General features: G+C 36.0%; 1 protein-coding gene across 2 annotated transcripts in view; it reads right to left on the bottom strand.

Moving 5' to 3' along the window:
* The window catches only part of NAALADL2 (N-acetylated alpha-linked acidic dipeptidase like 2), a 436,265-nt gene that overhangs the window by 43,531 nt on the left and 368,909 nt on the right, over positions 1-23,825 (bottom strand). For both annotated transcript variants that reach the window (XM_064665876.1, XM_064665875.1), the window contains one exon: positions 18,832-18,927. In XM_064665876.1, the coding sequence (XP_064521946.1) occupies positions 18,832-18,927 (96 nt within the window). The remainder of the gene's footprint in view (positions 1-18,831; positions 18,928-23,825) is intronic.

Here is a 23,825-nt window from a genome sequence, read left to right as displayed (position 1 = left end):
CAGCTTTTCTAAGTGATATACTAAGCATGTATCCATTCTCCACTGGCTGGATGCAAGTTTTTTATTTCATATATTCTCATAATTATCTCTAATTATATTTAATCTTAATAGTAAGTTAGAGAAAGAAAGCACAAGCAGCAAAGGGCATCATCCTTCCAATAGTGTCACAGTGAAAATTACAGAATATGACAAAAGATGCTACAGTCCTTTAAAAAAATGTTTCTTGACAGCATCTGAAAAAGAGCAAAAAACCCAAACCTACCCAAGCATATGCCTACTAGATTTATCAAAGTTTCCTACTGTGTAGCAAAATTATCTTCCATCCAGAACCAGGCAACTGGATAAAATATCTCCACAGAAGCAAGGCAACTGATAAACCAATGTAGTGAAAGAACATGGAATTCTTGTTATCATTTCTCCTTCTTTTTGTCCTCTCCAAATGCCAGAACAGAGTAAAAGTACATAGCCCGAACTATAAGCAGGAAAAAAAAAATTAAATCCACTGATCAAAACCACAGATTTCCTTTTTTTCTGCTCCTTGCCAAGACTCTCACTTCCTTGCTTTGGTTTCTGATCCAATTTTGAATATATTGGGAAACACTTTTACACACTGTAATATTTTCTAAAGGCTTGCTATTTTAAAAACTTTGTATGCATTGTATTGTATTGTATGCATATGTGAGTATTGATCTCTTCTGCTTTTAAAAGTCCACCAGGAAAACTTATCAGCAATTTACTGTGCATGGAAATGGAAGATGAAAAGTAGATCATTAGCACCAACATATCACCTCTTTCTGGACAGGCCGAATGCATAAGATATTAAATGGGACACAGATTTATAGCTCTTTTTTTCTGGAACTAGAGCTCAATTTTTAAAAATGTGCCGATGTGGCTACTGCCTTCTGTTATGTAACTGCAGCACAACTGTCCAAAGCTTGTCAGAATTTGGGTGCCCCTGCCAAAAGAAAGTTCCTGTAACAACCTGCTTTCTTCAGCAAGCAAGAATATAATTTCTCTTGTCAGTGTATGAGTGCTGAGTAAGTCAAAAGTCAAGGCCTTCCAACTCACAGGACACATCTCTGCCAGTGATACACTTATGGGGGCTGAAGTGCATCATCCAAGCACCTTTTAACAAGTCCTTCCCTCTACTGACTGTGGTCTGGAAAAATGGTGCCAACAGAAGGCACCCAGAGGAGAAAAATTACATGTTCCAGGTATGGGTAGAGTTTTGTTTTAAAAAAAATCAAAAAAGAAAAAAAAGCTGAATCTCTTCTCTGACAACTAGTCCATGAGAGACTGATGATTTAATAACTTTAACAGCATGATGAGATAAAAGCACTTGCTATGGATTCAGACATTAATTGTACCGAAGTATCTTAAGATTTATTTTTGTTTACTTTTGTCTTACTAAGAAAAACAAATGGCTCTAGAGTATCTTTGTCCTTCTTCAGCAAATAGAAATTAATTAAAAAAGGTGCCAGATAACAAGAAACAAGATTTGAAATTGAAATCTTTCCTTAAAACTTCATCTTATCTGTTAACTATATACTATAATTTGGAAAGAAAAAAACTCCCTGAGGTACATCGTAATCAAATAGGTTATATAGAGCTACTGTCATATTTGGTGACGCAGCATCCACAAAACTGGTCCTTACTACAAAAATGGATGTTAGGATATTATCTCACTGTTTCCCATTATGTATCTTTTCACAGGTGTGACGAGAAGGTGCTCAAAGAGGTAACGTGTGTGGGGCAGGCCATCAACTATCTTGTTTTGGATACACTCTGCACAGATGTATGCATTTTTATGGGGTTTGGAATTAATGTTTAGAAGTAGGTGGAAAGTTCAGTCACATAAATACTATCATAGAATCATAGAATGGTTTGGGTTGGAAGGGACCTTAAAGGTCATCTTGTTCTAACCCCCCTGCCATGGGCAGGGACATCTTCCACTTAACCAGGTTGCTCCAAGCCCTGTCCAACCTGGTCTTGAGCAATTCCAGAGATGGAGCAGCCACAGCTTCTCTGGGCAACCTGTGCCAGGACCTCACCACCCTCATGGAGAAGAATTTCTTCCTAATATCTAATCTAAACTACTCTTTCATCTATCACACTCCTGCTCTCTTCTTTCCCACTGTGACCGTGTTCTGTGCATTCATTTACTTCCAAAGCAGTGGAGAAGAATGCAGTAATATTTCTGTATGGAGTTACATTCCTTCTAATCTCCAGACGTAAGCAGGAGTGATCCAATTTGCAATAGAAAATCAGTGGAACAGGAGCCTTTCAAAGAAATATAGCAATATTCTTGGTGGGGTAAAGTACAATCATGTCAACGTTGCCCTGTCAATTTAATATAATAAGGCATAATGGGAAATTCTGAAAAGAAATTTTCAATAATTGCTGTTGAGTTTTTCTTTTTTTTTTTTTCATTTCAAACATAAAAATCCTTCCAGTGAAGGATGTTTTAAAAGTTTTGAAGTCAATTAAGTTCTTAACTTTGATTTTTTTTTTTAAATTGGCTACTTTAACAAGTTACTTCATATTTAGACTTTTTTTTTTTACATTTAGCTATTTTTACTCTATTTTAATGATTTAATTGTTTTGTTTTCAAATGCAGTGATGTAAATTAAACATGTGAAACACAGAGCTCTTAAGATAGGCTGGTTTAGAAAAGCACTTGAATGAATATCTGTAACACACTTTATCTGGAAAAGAATGGTTACTTGGAAAACAGTTAGAAATCATTCCATTGTTTCTCCCTACCCTGTGAGATTTTACTGTGGACACATATTTTTTTTCCTGCAAGAGAAAAGGAATGCAAAAGAAAGATTCCCAGCCTCATGTGGAAAAAGGAAAAAGGAGATAAGACAAAAGTTTTCCTCAAAATTCAGCATTCAGTCCACCACATTATTCAAAATATCTTTTGAGTTGCGAGCCAGTTTTTCTATCTTTATATTTTGTTTGAAAACCATGATACAATGTCATTATGGTTTTGGCACTTCAGCATAAAAAGAAATGTTTCATTCTCTTTGCCTCATTAGGATCTCATGTGAGATCCTGTCAGCTGCAAGTTTGTTCAGTTTATCTTAAGAAAAAAAAAAGAAGAAAAAAGCTTAAATTTTTCCTTAGATATGTCAATCAAAAGGAGTGCACTGGCTGGAACACCAAGTTCAGAAGAATATCATTCATGTCAGTTGAGGCAGAATCTTTCTGTGGCCCCATTTTCTTTATCACTTTTAGACAACATGATATTTATGTAAAGGCCTGACCTCGTCCTGCTATTACCCCAAAATCAAACTGCGCTATATAAAGGTGTTCAGTTGATGAGTCCAACATGTACTTCTCGCTATGTGCTCTTTTCTTAGCTGAAAAGTACCTTCTTTAGGATCACAGTTTCCCTAAAGATAAATAGTATTCAAATTTTAAATGGCCAGGGAGACCAGACATTCAATTTTAAAGTATCTCCTTACTTGGCTATGTGAAAATTAATAATTCCAAAATTCTGGTGATTTAACTCAGGTTCTTCTCCAGGCTGTGTTCATTTAAATTCAAATTTACTCTTTTCTCTCCAGTCATGTAGTAAAGAGACACTCCCCTTATTCACTTTCTTTCATGCAGCTCTGTTTTTTATTGTATTTGCAATAGTTGCTAAACAGCTCCTCATATCAGATCTCTGATTCTAAGAGACATACCTGTTTTAATGCGCTCATATAATTTTACAATATCTTATTCATTGTTACATTCCCTTTTTTATTACAATATAAACTTTTAGGAATGGCAACTCTTAATATGAGAGACTGTATGAATTTATAGTTTTCATATCAAGATAAAAGTACTAATCATTTGAGATCAGAGCGCTGCTGTAGGATCACAGCTCCTTCTTCCAGAAGGCAGTTTTCATGAACCACCCAAAGGGGAATGCAGTCTTTTCTAGGAACTTGGAAGCCCTGTGCTTTCAATGAATGCATCACTTCATGCAATGGGACCTATGACATGGTAAACTACATTTTCATTTTGCTGCCATTTTAAATAAAAGCTGGCGATAAAGTACAGAGATGTTTCTCACTAAGAGTTCAGCCCTTTTGCTTTGTATCAGCTGGTTAATGTTGATGTTTGGATCAAGCAAATTTCTAGAGCCAATCATTAATCATGTTCTGTGCACTGCTGAGGTAACCAGCTTATAGATCATGAGACTTCACAAAGCTGGTTTCAGACTCATTGTCAAACCTTTCTAGATCTGTAAATAGTCTTACAGAAAAAACATAGCAGAAGGCATCCACAGAAAATACAACAGAGTTTACTAATTTAGCTGGAAGGGACATACAATGATCAACCCATCTGACTGCCTGGCCAGTTCAGGGCTGACAAAGTTAAAGGGGACTGTTGTTAAGGGCATTGTCCAGATGCCTCTTAAACACTGACAGACTTGGGGCAATAACCACCTCTCTAGGAAGTCTGTTATGGTGTTTGACCATCTCCTTTGTAAAGAAATGCTTCCTTATGTCCAGTCTAAACTTCTCTTGGCGCAGCTTAGCACCATTCCCACACCTCACTGGATCCCAGGGAGAAAGTTTAGCACCTCCCTCCCCACATCCCCTCCTCAGGAAGCTGTAGTGGGCAATGAGGCTGCCCTTCAGCCTCCTTTTCTCCCAAGACAACCCCAGTGCCGTTAGCTGCTCCTCACAGGATGTGTTCTGGCCCTTCCAGCAGTTTTGTCCTCCTGGTTACAGTTCTCATCTTGGCTACCCAAAGTGGGAAGGTGAAAATCTTTAAATGGCTATATAGTACAATCTCTTCATTGTATCTGATAACCTGGCTGTAGAAAATTATCATCTGGCAGTGCCATTCAAACCCAAACCATGCACCCTTGAACATAACAGCTTTCTGTTAAAAAAACTGGTATTAATTTGTCTTTCATTTCCTCGTGTAATTTCCCCAACTAAATAAACTGTGATTATTCAACTACAGCTCGTGGCAAGCAACACAGTTTGCAAAAAATGAGCAGCACACAGCAAAAACACTGGAGTCTGAGTAACTAAATAGCAAACCACTCTACAATTCCAGCCCAAACAGATTCATGTTTGATTTAACTCTGAAAAGGAGCTTTCTTAAACATAGAGCATAGGAACTAATTTTTCTTTAGGTACTGAGCAGCACTAAAGCTGCATTATGAAACTGGTTTATTAATGGTGAATAAAAACAGTGGTTACCTAATAAAATTTGGAGATGCAAATCTACCTTCTCAGAGGTTGCTTTTCAATAACTCACCATAAAGGCTGCCACCACTAAAATGGGGACCCATTTTTAGGAATTTCACTAAAGCATATTCTTCCTTAAGTGCCAAATAATGCATAACCCTTAGATTTTCAGCAAATATTGTCCAAATGGATCTACTAATCCAAAAGTGTATTTACAAACCCTGCAACAGATTTATATAAACCACAACAGATACGTAAATCTTAGCAATAAAACCTAAATAAAATTTTGAGTAGGCTTTGGTTTTTTCTGTTCACTTTATGGGTACAAGCAATAGATTTATTTCCAAATCACAATTTTGGGGCTCAGCTGTTAGTATCAACATTTAAAATTACAAATACAGCCCTTACACATTAACTTTTATAAATTCCAATCAGAATTTCCACAGCGAGTTCCTAAAGTCCAAATGTAGTAATGAGTTTCATAAAAGGCTTTGTAATCTGTTTCTCATGTTCTCCTTCAAAGTACAAAATAAATCATACCCCAGCCACAGTTGTTTTCTGTTTGGGTTTTTTTTTTTTTTTTTTTGCAGAAGTAGCAATTTGTCACTATATGTCAGGTTTAGCCACGATGCTTCCACAATTCTATTGGAGTAACAACAGCAACAGACACAGAAAAGACTGTTTAAATTTTAGGCATGCATTTTAAGCAGATATAAGAATCAACTGTGCAATAGTGTATGTAAAGAAATAATCCTCCTCAGGCCAATTTTAACACCCTTTCAGTTCAAATTACAGAGCCTATCAAAAATTATGCTGTCGCTGAAATAGCTGCCTCTGTGCTGTGCTCCACGTGCACTTCTCACTGTCACCCTTCCACGGGCACAAAAGCTTGTGTGGCAAATCAGATCTGAGAGCCGAGAACAAAACAAGCCCTACAGCAAAACCAACGACAAACCCAAATGATTCCTTTTCAGTCAGATCGAACTTAATCCTGCTCGCCCCGTGGTAACGTTCACACTGGCTCAGGGGAACTGGGAAACTATAAAGTCAGCAACATTCAGCTGATGGAGATGTCTGATGATCTTAATTATTACATTAGCTGCAAAGTCTGTTGAAAATCCAATTCCAGGTGTTAAAACTTGACATTCAGCTCAGAACTTGATGGGATATAGGTGACAGGAAGGGAAGAGGTAGAGAATCAGAAGTGATGTAGCAAAGACAGGTGGAAGAAAGCATTTCTTGTTTTTTTAAGATTTTTTTACTTTTCCAGAGATACTTCTAAAAATAGGAAAAAAGTTGAACTGACAACTTAAATTCCAATAATGTTCTTCCATGGTAAGGTCAACAAATGATATTAGAAACAAGAGACGTAAAAGTTTTAAGGTTGCATATATTTCTTTAAGTACTTATATATATTTTTTTTATTTTAAATGTATTTATATAGTTCCTTACATTACATATGGGCTTTCTATTAAAAAAATCACTTGCCAAACCCTCTTCTGAAAGAGCAAAATCCAAACCTCAAAGGTCACAGTGTGCTGAGCCACAAGCTCTGCCCATTCAAGGCAACATTCTCCTTATTTTAAGAGAAAATAAAGAAGAGAAAAAGGAACTTTTTTTTTCTCTATGTTGATCTGATCAATTCTGCTTTTTAATGATACCTAAAAATTCCACAGCAGAGCATTTATTCCACTGAGTCTAATCAAGCTTTTCAGTTGCATAAATATAAGTATTTAGCCTTTTGTCTTCAGAGTGCTCCTCTGCATCCTTTTAAGCTTTGGGACTGAACTCCTCTCTCAAGCAATGCCAACAGGGGACAGTGCTGGATGATTATTGATGGGATGCACAATATGGTTTATAATTTAATTCCCAACAGGTCTTATATTCACTAAGCAGAACAAAACTACACTTTTTATTCTCAGATGTAATGAATTAGATTTGCAGCTGCTGCCTCTCAGTTTGCACCTGAAAATCCAAGAGTGCATCTGCACTTATGGGCTCAAACACTTCATGAGCAGCTAAAAATTCTGACCGATATTTTTAATGATTTATTTATCATTTATTTATTTACTATTATTTATATGCACACTTCACGTAGACCATTGGTTCTTATACTGGTTGAAGCCAGAGTGAACTCCACTAAAGTATACAGAATTAGTACTATAATAGAAACAAGACAGGGCTCATCTGCTTACATCAGGTTCATTTATCTATCAGAGGGCACTAATCAGTAGTTTTAAGAAGCGAAATCTGAATGATTAACACATGGTGGCACCTTGACAGATGCAACGATGTCATTTAAAATTAGATTCCTCAAAATGATATATTCAAGGAAACACCTTACAGAGGAAATTAAAAAAAAATATTTAACATTTACACAATCTTCACTTCTGTGTTCTAAAGCTCTTTTATTAAAAAAAAAAAATCAATAAACCCCTAGAATCATGAAGTAGGGCAACTATAAACTAATTTGAGAAGAAGCCAGTGAATTTTTGTTTGGTTTTTTTTTTGTTGCCTTGGATATTTAAAAAAGTTGTGATAAAAAGTCTGCCAGTTGACTGTAGTGTACAACTGTCAGTATGTTGAGCTAGAAAGATGAGCTTTTGTAAATTTGAGCATTTTTAACTTTTTTAAAAAATTTACTTATATATAAAATATCTTACGAAAATACAGAAAATACAGCTACAAAGCTGATCATTTGTGGATTTGAGCATTAATAAAACACAGAAATCGTGTTCTATTTAAAATATCTTTTAAAAATATAGAAAATATCACAGAGTAGATAATCTTTAGTAGCATCTCTTCTTCTCTCAAAGTATTTGGATTTTGTGAAGTCTCTGTGTGTATACAAAGCTCAAATAAGCCAGCGGAAGTGTGACTTTGCCAATTAACTGCTTTGAAGACATTAAAAAATAACCAAACCAAAACCTCACTTAAAAAGTCATTAAGAAAACCAAACCCAGCAATTATATTTTTATGTCTGCCTGTACTATCAGAGGTTATTTTTGGTGACTTTTTTTAACAAGAATATTGGGCTAGTAATCAATAAAGTGATTTCATTGAGAGCCACTGCCCAAATTTTTTCCCTGAGTTATTTAATTATCAGAGCTTTTGAACACTTATCCAAGATGAAGTGAAATCTCTAAGGCTGCCTCACTCCAAATTAAAAAGGACGTGCTGATACAAGGCTGTTGGTCAGAAAGGGAGAGTGTTTTAGTATAACAAGATGTCACATTCTCTCTAAAAGGATCAAAATCAGTTTGTATTCAACCACTTTGATACTTTATTACATGTTTGATAAAAGCATTCACTTCTGGCATTGCTGACTTGTATCATCCCTAGAACATGTCAGTTTTCATCTTACTTCAATTGTGCAGCCCATTTTTTTATTGGATGCTCCAAAATTACAGTGAGTTTTCATGAATTTTGATGGATTAGCCACGCTACTCTCCCTGTCCAAGCAAGTTTGAGACAAACAGCAAGAGAGGCTACAATGTTTGAGCAAATTACTGTCCTTGACTACAATGTATATTGATGAATTGTGTCACTATGCATTTACATATTTTTTTAATATTTGATTACCCAAACAATGAAAGCCATACATTCCTGGCCTCATCATAATGAAAAGATGGAATCATAAGTTATTAACAAAAGGTAATCACAAAGTTCACATTCAATTTGATCAGAAAAATACTTAAAAATGAAATTTGAAATAAATAGTCAACATCATCCACATCACTCAGATGCAAGTGTATTGCTATTTATTGGGATATTTAGGAATTAGAACTATTTTGTCACAAGAAAGTAAATGTTCTCCTTTCAGAGTTTCATTCTTCTAAAGAAGGAAGCATGTAAGTGTTGATGGATCACATCTGATGGTAGCAACACAGGGATTATTTCATTGCTTATCTATGAAAATCTAAAACAGATTAAGTAGAACTTTGGTATTATCTCAGAATAATGCATTATATATGTTCAGTAAGACTACTGATATACCTAAGCTACAAAATAAATGGGCTATTCTTTCATCTAAGGAAAAGACAAGGACTCTATGAGACTGAAGAATTATCACATAACTACAAGAAAACACTACTTTTTCATGAATGATTCCTCAAAGGAAATATAATTCAGGACATATAGTTTTACTGGTAACTTGATTTTGAAGAAATTTCTCTCAATTTCTACATTATCATATAACTTTTAGATGAGTAAAAGTCTGCAGCAAACTAGAATATACTACTCCATTACTCCAGAACAATTTCTATCCTTCTTTCCTTCTACCCTACTGAAATGTTGCTTTTCATGTATTGGTTACTGGGCTCCTTTCATGAAATATTTTAGGTCCAAATGCTGTACTTCGTAATATTAGTTTAAATTTGGAACTAAAATTATTCCAATAGATAATACCGATGCTGCACCTTTTAAAATCAATATTATATGTGCATGGTTGGAATTAGGCTGCAATTTATGAAACTCCCAGCTATTAATTTTACAAGAAGGTATTAAAATAAAAAATAGCTTCACAGCCAGCATATGATCTCTGCTTATGAAAGAGAAACATCATTTCCACTGCAGGAAAGTACATCTTTTATATTGCTTTGGGTTTATGGTTAGTTTGCTACAGACAATACCCAGACCCTGGTCCAAGGAACTGCTGGTGGATGGGGTGATCATTCCTGTTGGCTGATTAAATCCCATGGGCATTATGTTAACACATGGGCTTAAATCTATTCTGTAATAATTTGGTTTATATTCTTTTTTTTTTAGCTCACCATAATTTTTTAAAAATATTTACTAGTTTTGTCTCACAGCTTCTACGCTTCACAAAACTTCACACTATTCAATTGTATTTGAAAAGAGTCTTCATGCTGATTTTGCAGTCCTTCATTTGAGCATGTAATTGTGCTTTCTAGTTATATCCAATTTAAATGCCTGCATAGCAACATATGAGGAGGCAGAATAAAAGAAAATAAAGCACAGTGGCAAACTACAGTGTCAAGAAAATAAAGCACAAGGGCAAACTATGGTTTCATGCACAGGAGTATTTAAAAAAAACATCTTGAAGATTTTTATCACTGAGAATACATCAGGTTTCTCATACACAACCACTTACAAAATAAATCAGAACAAGAATTACAAATAAAGATTATCTGCCACTGGAATCAGATTTTCACAGCACAACTGCAGTGAAGGCACCAAAAAGGCCCAGCCACTCCTATTAGTGCCACCCTGAATGTAAAATGAGAATTTCGAGGTGCAGCATATTGAAATCTGAACCTTCAGCTGTTTGTTTTGGCTCTTGACCAGGATTTAAGGGCTAATTGTCATATATAAGGGCAGGCATCAGTTTGTGCTTATTTTTTCCTACTAGGTTCCTGCAGGCATCCTTCACCTCAGGGCACAATGTGTTGATTCTTAGGAGCTTTTTTTCCAGGACACACATTTCTTATTCACTGTCTAGACATTTAATTTTGGTCTTATCCATAAGATAAGACCAAATGGCTCTCTGGATGGCTACAATCCCAAGAAATGCTTAGCACCCAGAGGATGGTTTCAGAAGAGTTCAGATATCAGTTTGATGCCAAAATAGGTGTTGACATTTAAAGACAAGATTAAAAACACTGTGAATTGGGCTAAGTCTCCTGGGAAAATCTGTCATTTTAAAATTCCTTAAGGGAATACACAGTCTTGAAAATGTGGTTTTGAATTCAGGACTAAGCTCATAAAGGAAACTTCAGCACCTTGCAGTGCTTGCAGTTGTGTCACAGAATAACGTAAAGACAAAACATGCCTAAAATACATTGTACAAATGTACACCAAAGGAAGTTATAAGCATGGTCTAAAAAATAAAATGAACAAAGAAACATATACTTTAGCAGCTGTATTTCCCCAGGTCTTTCTGCAAGTTGTTTGCAAACCCAACTAATTCAGTCATAGTACACAATCAGCTACTTCCATCTCTTTTTACTTGAGCAGATACTAAAGTTGCACTGACTTTACCTCATATTCACTCAAATGTAAATTGGATTACACTAAATTTAAAAAAAAAAAAAAAAAAACAAGGAAAAAGAGAAAAGAGTAGTTACTCTATTATTGTTAGTAGAAACCTTCTGTTTTAAGAGGCATGCTCTGGGGAAAGGACTGTCTGATTTGCCATCTTTGTCAAAAGTTTTGCAGACAGAAAAGAGCTCATTCAGTGAGCTGCTACGACAGATAAGGTACTTTTAGAGTACCCAAAGGAACTATCCCTCTTGAATGCTGGCATCTTCTTTAAAGAAAAACTCATGTTCCTTGCAAAGCCATCAAATTCAGTATGTGTGCCATCAACAAATGCCTGTGGTAGTACTGATGCTAAACAATGGATAAATAAAATTACAGTCTGATAAATTCAGTAACTGTGTGAAGAATAGGATAGTGAGAAATAGGAATATTCAAATAACCCCAGGCATATTCCTACCTACTAGAGTAGCAAGCTGTAGATTTGTTTTTTAGATTTGTTCAGACTTAAAGTTGTTGGATTTCAGGGGTTAAATACAAATCAAATGATTCTATGATTCTATAAACATGTGTTGGCATTCCTTATAAAATGCATGTACATGTCCAATTGTTTGACATCCCTCACAGCAAACTTACATTTTTGAAATAACAGCAAAGGATATAAAATAGATTTTCTCATTACACAGTAAACTGGACAAACTGAAAACAATACTTTGACTTATGCAATAAATATGCAGTGGCTTCTTTGTATAGTCATGATTAACAACCATCAGACAAAACCTCCTCTCAGAAATAAGACACCTGTCACAGACATCCTTGCTGAGAGACTGTCACCAGTGTAGCTCCAGCTGCAGTCAGATCTCAACATAACCCAAATAAGGCACTGGAAAGGACAGCACTGCTGCAGAAAACATAACTTCTTTCCAAGGCAGGTAAGTCCCACTAACACAGGCAGTGATGTGGCCTCAGCACAGAGTAGAAAAATGGCCTGTTGGTCACAGCCAGTGGTCAAAATTTCAGCAAATCCCAAATATGTGCCAAATTCAAACTTCAGTAATCTAGCTTCCGCTTTGTCTCAGTTTGTCTACAGTGTCAGACAAATCACCAGATTTTACAAGATAATTCTGTATTCAGGGGATGAGATGCACTTGCTCATTATAAGGACCGTTTCTGGCCCAGGGTATTTCATTTTCTCATCTATAAAATAGGGATTAAAACAATGTTTCCTCTCACTCCTACCTTATCTTTTGCTTAGTGAGATTGCTGTGTAATTTGCAGTAAAAAGTGTCTTCCATGAGATGTGCAAACAACACCAATATTGGGTTTCTATTGTAAGATTTAAGATGATAATTATGTATCAATGTACGTTTTTATGCCGTAGTTTGGTTTGATCAGATGGATCTGACATGTATTTACTTATTTCACTTAAATTGCAGTTATAGCTGAAAAATGATGCAATGATTTCTTTCCCTTCCCACTGATAGTTGGCAGACAAATCCTGAAAGCAACCAAGTACAATTTAGGCCTAAAAGAGAATCTCAGGAACTAATGGTTAAGAAATATTCTGATAGAATCCAATGTTAACTTTTTAAAAGAACATACAGTCTTGTTGCAATATAAAAAATATTTAAGGAAAAGAACTGAACAGCTAAGAACATACACAGAAAATCCATGGGAATGGTTTCTAAACAAGCCATGCTACTAATGGCACCTATTTTTTTTGTTCATTCAGCTTCTCTTGTTTATTGGAACCTCAGTTCCCTGTTTATTTTAACATTTTCATAGTTATCAGAGTTCTCTATGCTGAAAACATTACATTCCAGCAACTAAAAAATAAAAAAAAAAAACAGAAACCTAACACAAAGAAAAACAAAAGGCCCAGAAACAATCTTGTAGTACTGGAGTCTTACATCTATTCACAACCCCATGAATATATGTCACAGGAGGAAACATAATTAGTTCTGTCCTGTAATTCTTCCATTTTGAAGGAAGTATATTAGCATATCAGCAGGAAATACATGGAAAATTTCAGGGGATAGGGGAATGGAGTTGTTTTTTAATACCTGACTGAACCAAGTGAAGTTGTCTTGGACGGTGCAGCTGGTTCATCAAATTTTTACCAGGGGTTCTGCAATTTGAGCTTATTTTTATTACCTAGTCTTTATCCATCAGAGTTCAAGTATAAAATGCAGGAGTCCTTGAGGCTACTTCCTTTTAGGAACAAAGAACTACTGAAAAATTCCAAGCATATCTCCCCTAACTAGGCTGGAGCGGATAGAGAATATGCTGTCTGGCCAAACACAGTATGACTGTCTGTCAGAAAACCTCATGTCTTCAGCAGCAAAGTCACCTCTTTCACATCTAATGCTGAGAAAATCCCCAGACAGCTTTTTTTTCCTTTGAATGTTGTTACTTCCCTGTTCACCACAATCCATAGAGCATCCCCAAAGTTACTGTTCCAGGTTATATCACCAGATTTGGCCTTGTTTTTATTGCTGCTGACAATTGCTACAGAATAAAATAGACACTGTTAGAAGGGAGTTTTCAGCAGGTTTGCATTTACCCTCTGCTTGAACTGGATTATATGTTCTTTCATGCAAGAAGGCTAAAGGTAAAACAAAAAATCTCACTTGTGTGCTTAAGAGAATATGTGCTAAATCAAACCATTTCTGTGAATTATGTTTGCCTGTGCTCCTTTGCAGAAAAATTCGGACAAGTTTTCTGCAAATTCAGTCAGACTGTCACCACAGACAATACAGCTGCGCTTTGAATATCTCAAATACCATCAGACCATAAATACCAGTGAGATGATCAGAATCATCATCAAACCATAAATTGCAGTGAGATGATCAGAACGACCATCAGACCATAAATTCCAGTGAGATGACCAGAACCAGTACATGAGATGCTGGTCAATAAAGCAAAGCAAGTAATTTAAGTTATGAAGTGACTATGGCAATTGGTGCATTATGCTGATACAGCATGTTAGGGCAGATCAGAGCTGCTGAAACACCATGAATTGCTGCCAGCTGTGGGAGGGCAAACAGAAAAATTAAAAGATGTCTTAAGTCATCCTGCAATTTTTCAGCCCCAAAAGCCCCAAAACCCATACAGGTGCTTTTATGTGTGACAGAGCATCCAAACAGTATCACAGACCATTCCGATATCTGCACAACAAGGTCAAACCCCACATCTAAACATTAAGTATCAAGGGCAGACTGCCTCAAATATGGATATGGATCAGGCCTCCCAGCTTGGTCCTCACTTCATACACTGACAACTGTGCTTCTGCTACGTTAACCTCAGTCAGCATCTCTGTCACCTACCCCTGGTCCACATTCCTGTTTGTTGGCTGGAGGCTTGAATAATTTGTTTTGAAAGTACAAAATCAAAACATAATTCATCTTTAAAAAGACATGAGAGTTCTGCTGGTCTGTGCAGAACTCGTGCCTTTGGAGGCATGATGATGAAGAGACTGAGAAATGATGGGAAAGCCTGGCATACACAACTGAAGACAGGAATTTTAAAAATTATATCCAATGCAATACATTATTGAAGAAAGCTAACTGGAGAAATTACCTGTGAAAATTGACACTCCAGTGTGTCACATTTTCATGATGGAAATCAAGGCATACAGCAAAAATTTTCAAATAGCACAAATCAAATAGTGATGGGGGGGAAGGCTGCCGTGTATCTGTCTGGGCCTTGCAAGGACAAGGGCTTGGCTTGGATATGTGACACATTCATGTGCATCAGACTTCTGTTTCCTGAATATTTCAGATTAGTTCTGCACCCACCATGCAAGCTCTTTAGCACTTTAAATGCTGTAATTGACTGGAGTAATATTGTGTCTCTGCTGTTCAGAAATGTTAAGCAATTCTGCCAAAACCTCCAGCTCTACGCAGAGGAAATTTTTAAATGGAAAGAGAAGATATATCAATGGAAATCCAGATGTCTCCATGCAAAGGCCACTGGCATGCCCAAGCATAATGCCACAGAGCTTTTTCAAGAACAATCTGATTCCCAGAAGGCCACGATGTAGTAGGAACAACCCAAGAATGTGAATGTACTCTGCTGAAACAGCTATGTCAGGAACAATACGCTATTAGAAATGTTTCTGGTAAAACTCTGTAACACAGATGTCCTGTACACAGTATTATTATACTGCTTCAAAATCTGCACTCTCAGTCTTTGGGATTGTAAGAATTTTACACCTTTACGTAAATTTAGATATGTTGTATTATCGTGGCATAAAAAAAAGAGCTCATTTGCAGATACCATGCAAGAAGATATAAATATTTAGCAGAGGTAGCAGGCACCAAACCACAGATCTTCATTTTTAGGGAGATTACAGAGAAAAGAACTACCAAAGTTATGGATATCAATGCATTGCCAAAATTAATGAGTGTTCCCTATATTAGAGAATTAATGGGACTGGACAATGGGTAAATGGGAATATATATCCTCCCATGCTGCAAAGGAACAGAACAGTATGATCCTGTTAGAGGATGCCTCAAGTCAATATTCTTGTGCTGTACCTTATCTGTGGTCAAAATGCAAATTTCATTTACTAACAGTCCAGCAGTCTTTTCATTCCATTTGCACACTTTTCATTCCATTCGTTTCAGGAAGAGTATCTGCCTCTCATCTTTTTGCAAGTGTTTATATTTTTAAAAAATTGGAATATCACAGTACGTTACACAAAAAAAAATGTATTTCCCCTAGAAATGGAAACACTTCTCCCTCTCACTCTTTTAGTTAGTGTTTAGAAGTTAATTGCATTATGGTAGTTAGTTATTGCATTACAATAGTTAGCTCTACTAAGAGCTTCATAATTGGAGTGTTGAATATTCAGGTTCAGTAATAATTTTCTCAAGAGTTATCTGTCAACACCCATAACTCATCATAAAACAAATTATGTCACTTCTGGCATGCCTTTCAATACTTTGGTGCCTGCCAAAGAAAAATTCAATAAGATATTTTTCCATGGCTGATCCTTGGTAAGTGGCTCCAGCGGCATTCCTTGTTGGACGTCTGCCATTCAGGCTTTTGGAACTGCCTAATCCCAATCCTATGAGGCTACTCCAGCAAGCACACCTCAAAACACAAAAGTATTTTCAAACTTGTTAATTACTCCATTTGACTGGTTACCATGAAACACTGTGCTGAATAACACTGATGGAATTTATTGAAAAATAGCGCATAATTTTCTGAATATGCATGTGATAACAATGGAGTTCTACCTGACTTCTGGTCAGGTGGGAAAATCCCTTCTCTGCCACACAGGAACACACTTCTCCATTTTAATACTTAATATATGCATTACAAAACACTTGAAATTACAAGGTCTGCAAATCTCACTTAAGATATCACTAAATTTTGCACTGCAACACAATTCTGTAATGTATATCTCAGTTCTTCAGTGCCAGGAAACCTACAGATTTCTCTCCCTTTGAATGTTTCAGATCAGTCTGGTTCTCACAGCAATTCACCCTAAATCCACCTTTAAAATGCCAAGATTTTAAGATAAATTGTTCTGACAATTGTCCTGACAAATTAGGTCTTCTAAGCACTCAGATTACAGATCTATCTACTTAATAGCTGCACATTTCTCATTAATTTTTCTGCCATATTCAGAAACCTCCTCCTTTTCAAAGTGCTCATGCAATTAAGGTAACCACTGATGTCATAGAGCACAAGCCACAATTAGCTGATTATTTGTTTTTACACCAAACCTCATCTAAAAAATTATGTTGAAATGTTTACATTGTTACTTAGTATCAAGCCACCCACACTGAAAAAAAAAATCATTAAAGCCCTATTTCCCACAGGGAGATGAAGGGCCTCAAATAATTTCCTGCCCAAACCAATACGAGCTCTTTTCCACCAGCTTGAGTGGCCATACAAGCGAAGCAGACTGTAAGTGATATGCAGTGAAAAATAAGAATAAAAAGTTACAGTTGAAAATGTTTTCATAAACCATTTCTGAGGAAAAAAGGCAATTAAAATTATCAAATGTTGAATTTATTATATTTGAATATTTAATTTCTTTTAACATAAAAAAGTTTGTTTTGTGTGAAAAGTCTTTTGAAATTAAAAGCTAAAGTTTTCTGAAGCAGGTATGATACCTGTTTTACTTGCAACTGCAATGGGGTATACATGCAGTCATTCGGCAAGTACTTGTTAAGGAGCATTAATTTCCAACTGAGGAGTGTAAATTCTAACTACAAGCTAACTTTTCACCAGCCTTTTTTTTTTTCAAATATGAATAGTTTATTATAAAGCTAGAGATTTAACTTGGTCTCATTATTCAGAGTACTACAATGAAAATATGAAGATTTCAGACTAAGGAGTAGCATTAAGGATGCTTAGTTAACTAATTAAATCATAGCAGTTCCTTTAAATGCTGAGGTTCTCACTCCACTGCTGTATATGTGATTCATCTTTATAAAAGCATCCTGGGCTACAGTCTGAAAAGTAAAACGGAAATACAGTCATATCCTAGTGCAATCTTCATCAAGTTTTACCAATATTTAAAATATTTTGGTGAATATTTAAACAGGATCAAAATGCTTGAAGTCAACTATCTAATAAATATTTTTCTGTTAGTTAATATTATAGAGCAAATACCGAATTACAGATTTTTCAGATTACACATGGTCCATCACACACTGTTTAGTAAATCACAAATTAACTATGCAGTAAATAATCACAGAACTATTTCCCTCAGACTTTGGGAACAGATTTGGTGAATCTTTTCAGCCCCTTTGGCATTAAGGATGGCTTGAAAAACATCAATTCCATTGAAAGGCCTTCAGAGAAGACTTTTGTCTAGTGGTTGTTCATTAACTGTTAAACTCTGACAAGCTTCAAAACCATGTCTAAGATTATGTGATTTTTTGTGTGGGATTTTTTTTTTTTTAATAACCAAGCAAACTAACAGTTAATAGTTAGAAACAACCCAAAACACAAAACCCCAAGATCAGTCCCTGTCTATTTTGCCATGGATGCTGAGCCACCCACATGCTAAATCTTCACATGGTTGATCTTTGCTGTTACCAGAAGAAATGTTTCAACAGCAGCTCCTTTTCCAAAAAAAGTAGCTTCAACTAAAGAAAGAAATCTGTGTGGCCTACATTGCTCTGGCTTATAAGAAACCAAATTATAAGAAGTGTATGAACCCACTAAGTTGGGCTCATTTGTAGTCATGTCCCTTTGTAGAAACAGGGCCTGCAGAGTTGACAGAAGAAGCAGCACTTTAGAGCAAGGAGTAATTTTGATTGTATCAATAAATAATATGGAGGGAGTATTATATTGGAGCAACAAGAGGGGAGTCAGAACACATTAACTTTGGGAGTATCCCCTCTGTAGAGCACCCTCTAGAATCACAGGATGGCCACCCCTTCCTCCCCTGCCAACACCACTGCGACAGCTCATGAAGTGAAGTGCCTGCGCACATAATATGCCAAAGAATATTCCAAAGGTGGATCTCAATGAAAAAAAACTCCACAACTTTTAACTACATTCAAACTAATCATGGGGAAAAAATAAAATATTATCTTTCAAAATTATTCACAAATTCAAATTTGGCCTCCTGAAGGAAAGTATGTAAAGGTGAGATCTCCATTTCTCTTACCTTTGCGATGGTCTCGTGCAGACTGAAGGAGGGATCCAGCTCTTCAGTTTTTGTTGCATGTACAGGAAAAAGAGCTTCAGAGAGAAAGCTAGAATTCTGTGAGAAAGAAGTAAGAAGTCTTTTAGGATTCCACATTGATTTCCTCCTTCAAATGCTTATTGGATTTTGTTGAGAGATTGAAAAACCCTTCAAATTGTTCTTAAGTTTTGACAATTATGAAATTTATTTCACTGATCTAATTAACTGATTCCAAGTTCCCGAAAAAGGCAAAAAAGCCCTAAGTCTTATGACTTTATTTCTGGAATGGCAGTTGTCTCTGTTATTATGCTTCCAAAGCAGCTAAAAATTTCGCCTACGGGGAGAAAAAATATCCACACAGGTTTCATTCTGAGCTAAGCAGCAATCAGACATTTTATTAAATATGTTATGATTTAAGTCTTCAAAAGAAATGTAACCACAATAATCAAAGAATACTTTTTTATCTTCTGCAACCATCCTACTTCTCTATACAGTAATACCATCTAACATAGCAAGGGATTTTTGTCAATTCCCTGAAACTATACACTTTAGGTTGACCACTCTTTTAACATGAGGCAATCTTAATACATCATTTGTACAAGATATTAATCTCTTCTTGTACTGTAAGAAAGGGAGAAGTGAGGTTGTAAAATTGCTGTCACATGGAAAAAACAAACTTAATCCCAAGGAGTGGAGTGAAAAAAAACCAAAATAGAAAACAAAACTTCAAGCCTCAAAGGTGCACAGATGCCTAAAATTACATTACATTACATTGCTGGTAGGTTTGCTTGTTAACTTTTTTTACAAATTAATGCCTCCATGATCAATAGTATACCAGAATTTCCATGTTGCTAGGAGATTATTTCCGGTAGAAAGCTCCTATCACCTTCTTTTAAAAAAATAAATATATAATTAGCACTGAATCATATAAATTTTCCGTGTTTATGATGCATCTGTGTGTTGCATAAGTTGTCACAGAAGCATCAGAAAAATAAATGAAGTCATTCTTCCCTTCAGGAAAACAGTAAACTTTTTTTTATATATATATGTCAGAGAGAAGATGCACAAAGTCATTTATTACAAAAATAAAATACATACTTCAAGATTAACTCATAACACCTATTCATCTTTGTTTTAAGTTTGCACACTAGTTTATCATCTGACTGGGGGTCTGTTCAGGAGCACCATCATTCTGCTGTGGTGGTGCTAATGCTGTTCATCATTGTTCACATAATTGCAATCAATAACTTAGAAAGAACCACACTATTTATATTCACTCCAGAGTACCTCACTGAGAGTCAGTGAAGGGAATGACTGATGATTTAGATTTGTTACACCAGATCAGATTATTGTTCCACCTAGACAAATATTCTTTCTCTGGAACCTAAAACTTGGTGGATTCCCTGTCTGTAAAACAGGGAGATGCTGCTTAGCTGGCTTTTCTCCCACGCTACTCCAGGCACACCTCCCAGCCAAGCTGAGATTACAGCAGCTGGGCCAGGCAAAACAGCAGCCTTTGCTTCTGCCCTCTGCCTTTTGAAAGAACACAATGTAAATAAGCAAGAATCAGCAAATAGATCAAAACACATCTAGGCATCACAAATGGGAAGTCAGTTTGCTCATGAAGGAATCCAGACCCTGCGTGGTAAGATCTTGAAAAGGATCACTATCTGAAACAATCTTGCTCTGCATTTATAAAAGAAAATGTTTAAAGCAATTGTTGTTCTTTTTTTTCCTTTTTTTTTTTCCAAAAAGGCTCCTCTATAAAGAACTACTAGAAAGGCCAACTTGCTCTGCTTCTCTTGGCTTTTATTGTCTTTCAAGTACTATCCTCATCAGAGAAAGCTGCATGAACTTCCTAGCTAAGAGAAGCCCACTCTTTACCCCAGGGAGGATGTGGCAGAGAGATGAGCCCAAATGATGTTCCAAGAGTACCTCTCAGCATTTTACAGAAAGAGTAAAAGTTTCCAACAGTGAGAAACTGCATCAGACTTCACATTTATTCTTTCAGCAAGCTCACAATAGCAAGTGAGTGTCGGGTTTTGGTTTTTTAACAGCAATTCGATAAGCAAATTTCTAGTAAATACGCACTAAGAAAAAGAAATGCTAATCCAAAGAACATTAAAACCAACTATGTTATTCCTTTATGCTTTCCAACCACAGTAGGAGTTACAGCTGCAGTTGTTGTCCCCATACTCTGCCACACTCACTTCCTAAACGCAAATCATCTGCCTTCATTCTTAGCCAGGCATTTGTATCCCCCTCAGTTTGTACAATGGGCAGAGTCTCCCATGCACTGTGCAGCTGAATGCTGTGACAATGATGTCAAATTACAGAAAAACTGTTTCAAGGTCAGACGACTGTGAGACATCCTAAAGTTAGGAGGCCCAACTTCCAGTCATGCCTTCAAAATTTTCTACTCAATGTTTATTGCCTTCTCTATTTTTTCCTTTAAGCTCACAGCTATCCAATGGATAAAGAACATTTGCTCTTCTGATATAAAGTTGTGTTTTCATCATACAACCTTTACAATCCTGAAAGGATCACCCCAATAATCCTTGAATTCCCAATGCAATTATTGGTTTCTCTATGAGCTTTTCATAGGAGAAATGAACATGTATTTGGAAGTAGATTTCCAAACCCTCTCCTTGTCTTATCTTCTTTTTGGAATGATCAGTTAACCTGGTCTTTTCAATACTCATTTAATGAAGCATTCTGTGAAATTAGAAAGACATTGATGTTCCACTTTTCAAATAATAGGTCACTTCTGATTAAACTTTGACTGAACATTCAACTTTCAATCTTAAAACAAATTGCTTCCTTTTTTTTTTAATTTGAACCCAATTTCCTGCTGCCCTCGGGTCTTGTGACAGTAATTAATTGATTTATGAATCAATTAAATGGAGATCGAAAATGCAGGTGAAAATCCTCTAAAACCCCAAACGTGGCTTAGTCTTGCTTATTTATGATGGACACTTGCACTAAAATTCACTTCTGATTTACTAGACTCATTTTTCTAACTTAACTTATCCTTCCTGAACCAATTAAGTGAACAGGATGTTTCACCTTCTAAAGGTACTAAATTTGCCATCCCTTGTGTACTGTCTTATAACATACCTTCAATTTATATGCCAACTTTCAACCAATGCATTTTAAATCATGAATAAAATCCCACCGCATTTCTGGTAATTTAATGTAAAACAGAATAAATACCAAGACATACCTTAAAGATCTATTCTGCTGTCATTAAATAAAAAAAAAGTTTTAAAATATCAAATTTTACCACACACTCTCTTAGAACTGGAAATATTTCTGTAAATACATTCAACAAACAATTTTTTTACTAGGCCAAGACAATGCTGCCTCTACAACATGTCCTGTTTTCTTGACTACTACTTTAGAAAAAGCAAAATTACCAGTTAGAAGAATTCTGAATTTATGAACTCAAATTACGTAACAAATAATTCCTTAATATGCTCTTATTCCACACCTGAATAGATTTTTCCTGCCTGATGATTATTCCCCATTATTTATAAGAAGGCATTTATAAGAAGCCCTTAATTTGGTGAACAATACAAAATATCTCCAGATTTTTTTTTTGAGGGGGTTTCTTTGTTGTTTGTTTGTTTTGAAAGTAACAGGCAGTGGAGGTTTCTCCACTCAGCAATAATGCTCTGTCTAGAAAAACAATCTCTAGTCTGAAGTTCTTTAATCAGTTTGACTTCACCCTTGTTAATATTCATCTGAATTGTCCATACTTGGGTCAACTTTGTCCTTCAGCCCTTCACAATATTCATGTCACCAATTTTATACTGAATAAAAGTAAAAGACAAAAGGAGGTACTACAGAGCACAACAGAGAAAAAGCAGTGAGAGCAAAAATCCATCTGAAATTTGTACAGGTAGGCCAAAAGTATAAATGTGCTAATCTAACACTGCTGAAGCCTCCAAAGCAAATACACAAGAGAAGGATGAAAGCCAAGAGAAAACTTTTTTTTTCTTCACACAGACCAAAGAATAATGTCTAGAAAATGAGAATTTCGCTGCATCAGGACTGAGAATACAATCTGTTACCTGCCCACATATACATATATATATATATATATACACATGCTATGTCTGTTCTATGAGCTATTAACCTGTTTCATTCTTTCTGCCTTTTTGTAATACAACAGCACAAGAATTATGATCACAGCAACCCGAGGGACACACACAAACTTGCAGTGTCTGCCCAGTAAAACACAAAGTAGTCCCTGCACATGTTCAGAATTAACCTGGGAACACTTTCAGTGAGGAAGCTGAAGTCACCTGCGAGGCACAGTACGAAGTTATGCAGTGCCCAAAACTATTACCCAGAAACCCAGGGGCTTACAATTGCATGAGGACTTGTCTGCATCTGTATTCAAAACCCGTGCCAAAAATTTGTCGTAGCATGAAGGAGAAAGCCCCGTCAGGAGAAAAGATAAAGAGAGAGCAGCAAGAAGAACAAAAACACCTCTGAAATCTGCACTGCAGGCTCTCACTAATTCCTTCTTCCATTTTACCCTAAGTCAAGCAGTTGGCATATGGTGTCTTGGCAGCAAATAAACAACTGCATTTCTTTGTGAAACAGCTGTTTCACCTCACCTAAGCCAAAAGGCCACCTCTTCTTCATTTTCCTGTTTTTTTTTTTTTCTGCTGGCAGGATGATTGAACCACAGGTTTGACTTTAAGAAGGATAAAAAAAAGGAGTAATAGAAAAGGGTATTTCACAGACTAAAATATGGCTAATCATCAGCTATCTGGAACACTTTTAGCTTGGGAGGGTGCTGTAGACTGAAGCAGATTTACTGAAAAAGGTGGATTATGTAGCATAGAACATAATGAAGCCAAAGTAGGGTTTTCTAATATGTGAGTTAAATTGAATTGATGGAATAATATCAGGCATTAATGTATTGCACATAGGATTTCTCACCAATAAAAGCCCTTAAAGCTGCA

This window comes from Pseudopipra pipra, chromosome 10, assembly GCF_036250125.1.
Source record: "Pseudopipra pipra isolate bDixPip1 chromosome 10, bDixPip1.hap1, whole genome shotgun sequence".
Lineage (NCBI taxonomy): Eukaryota > Metazoa > Chordata > Aves > Passeriformes > Pipridae > Pseudopipra > Pseudopipra pipra.
Note: the sequence above shows the minus strand (reverse complement) of the source record. Positions and strands in the feature narration are given on the sequence as shown.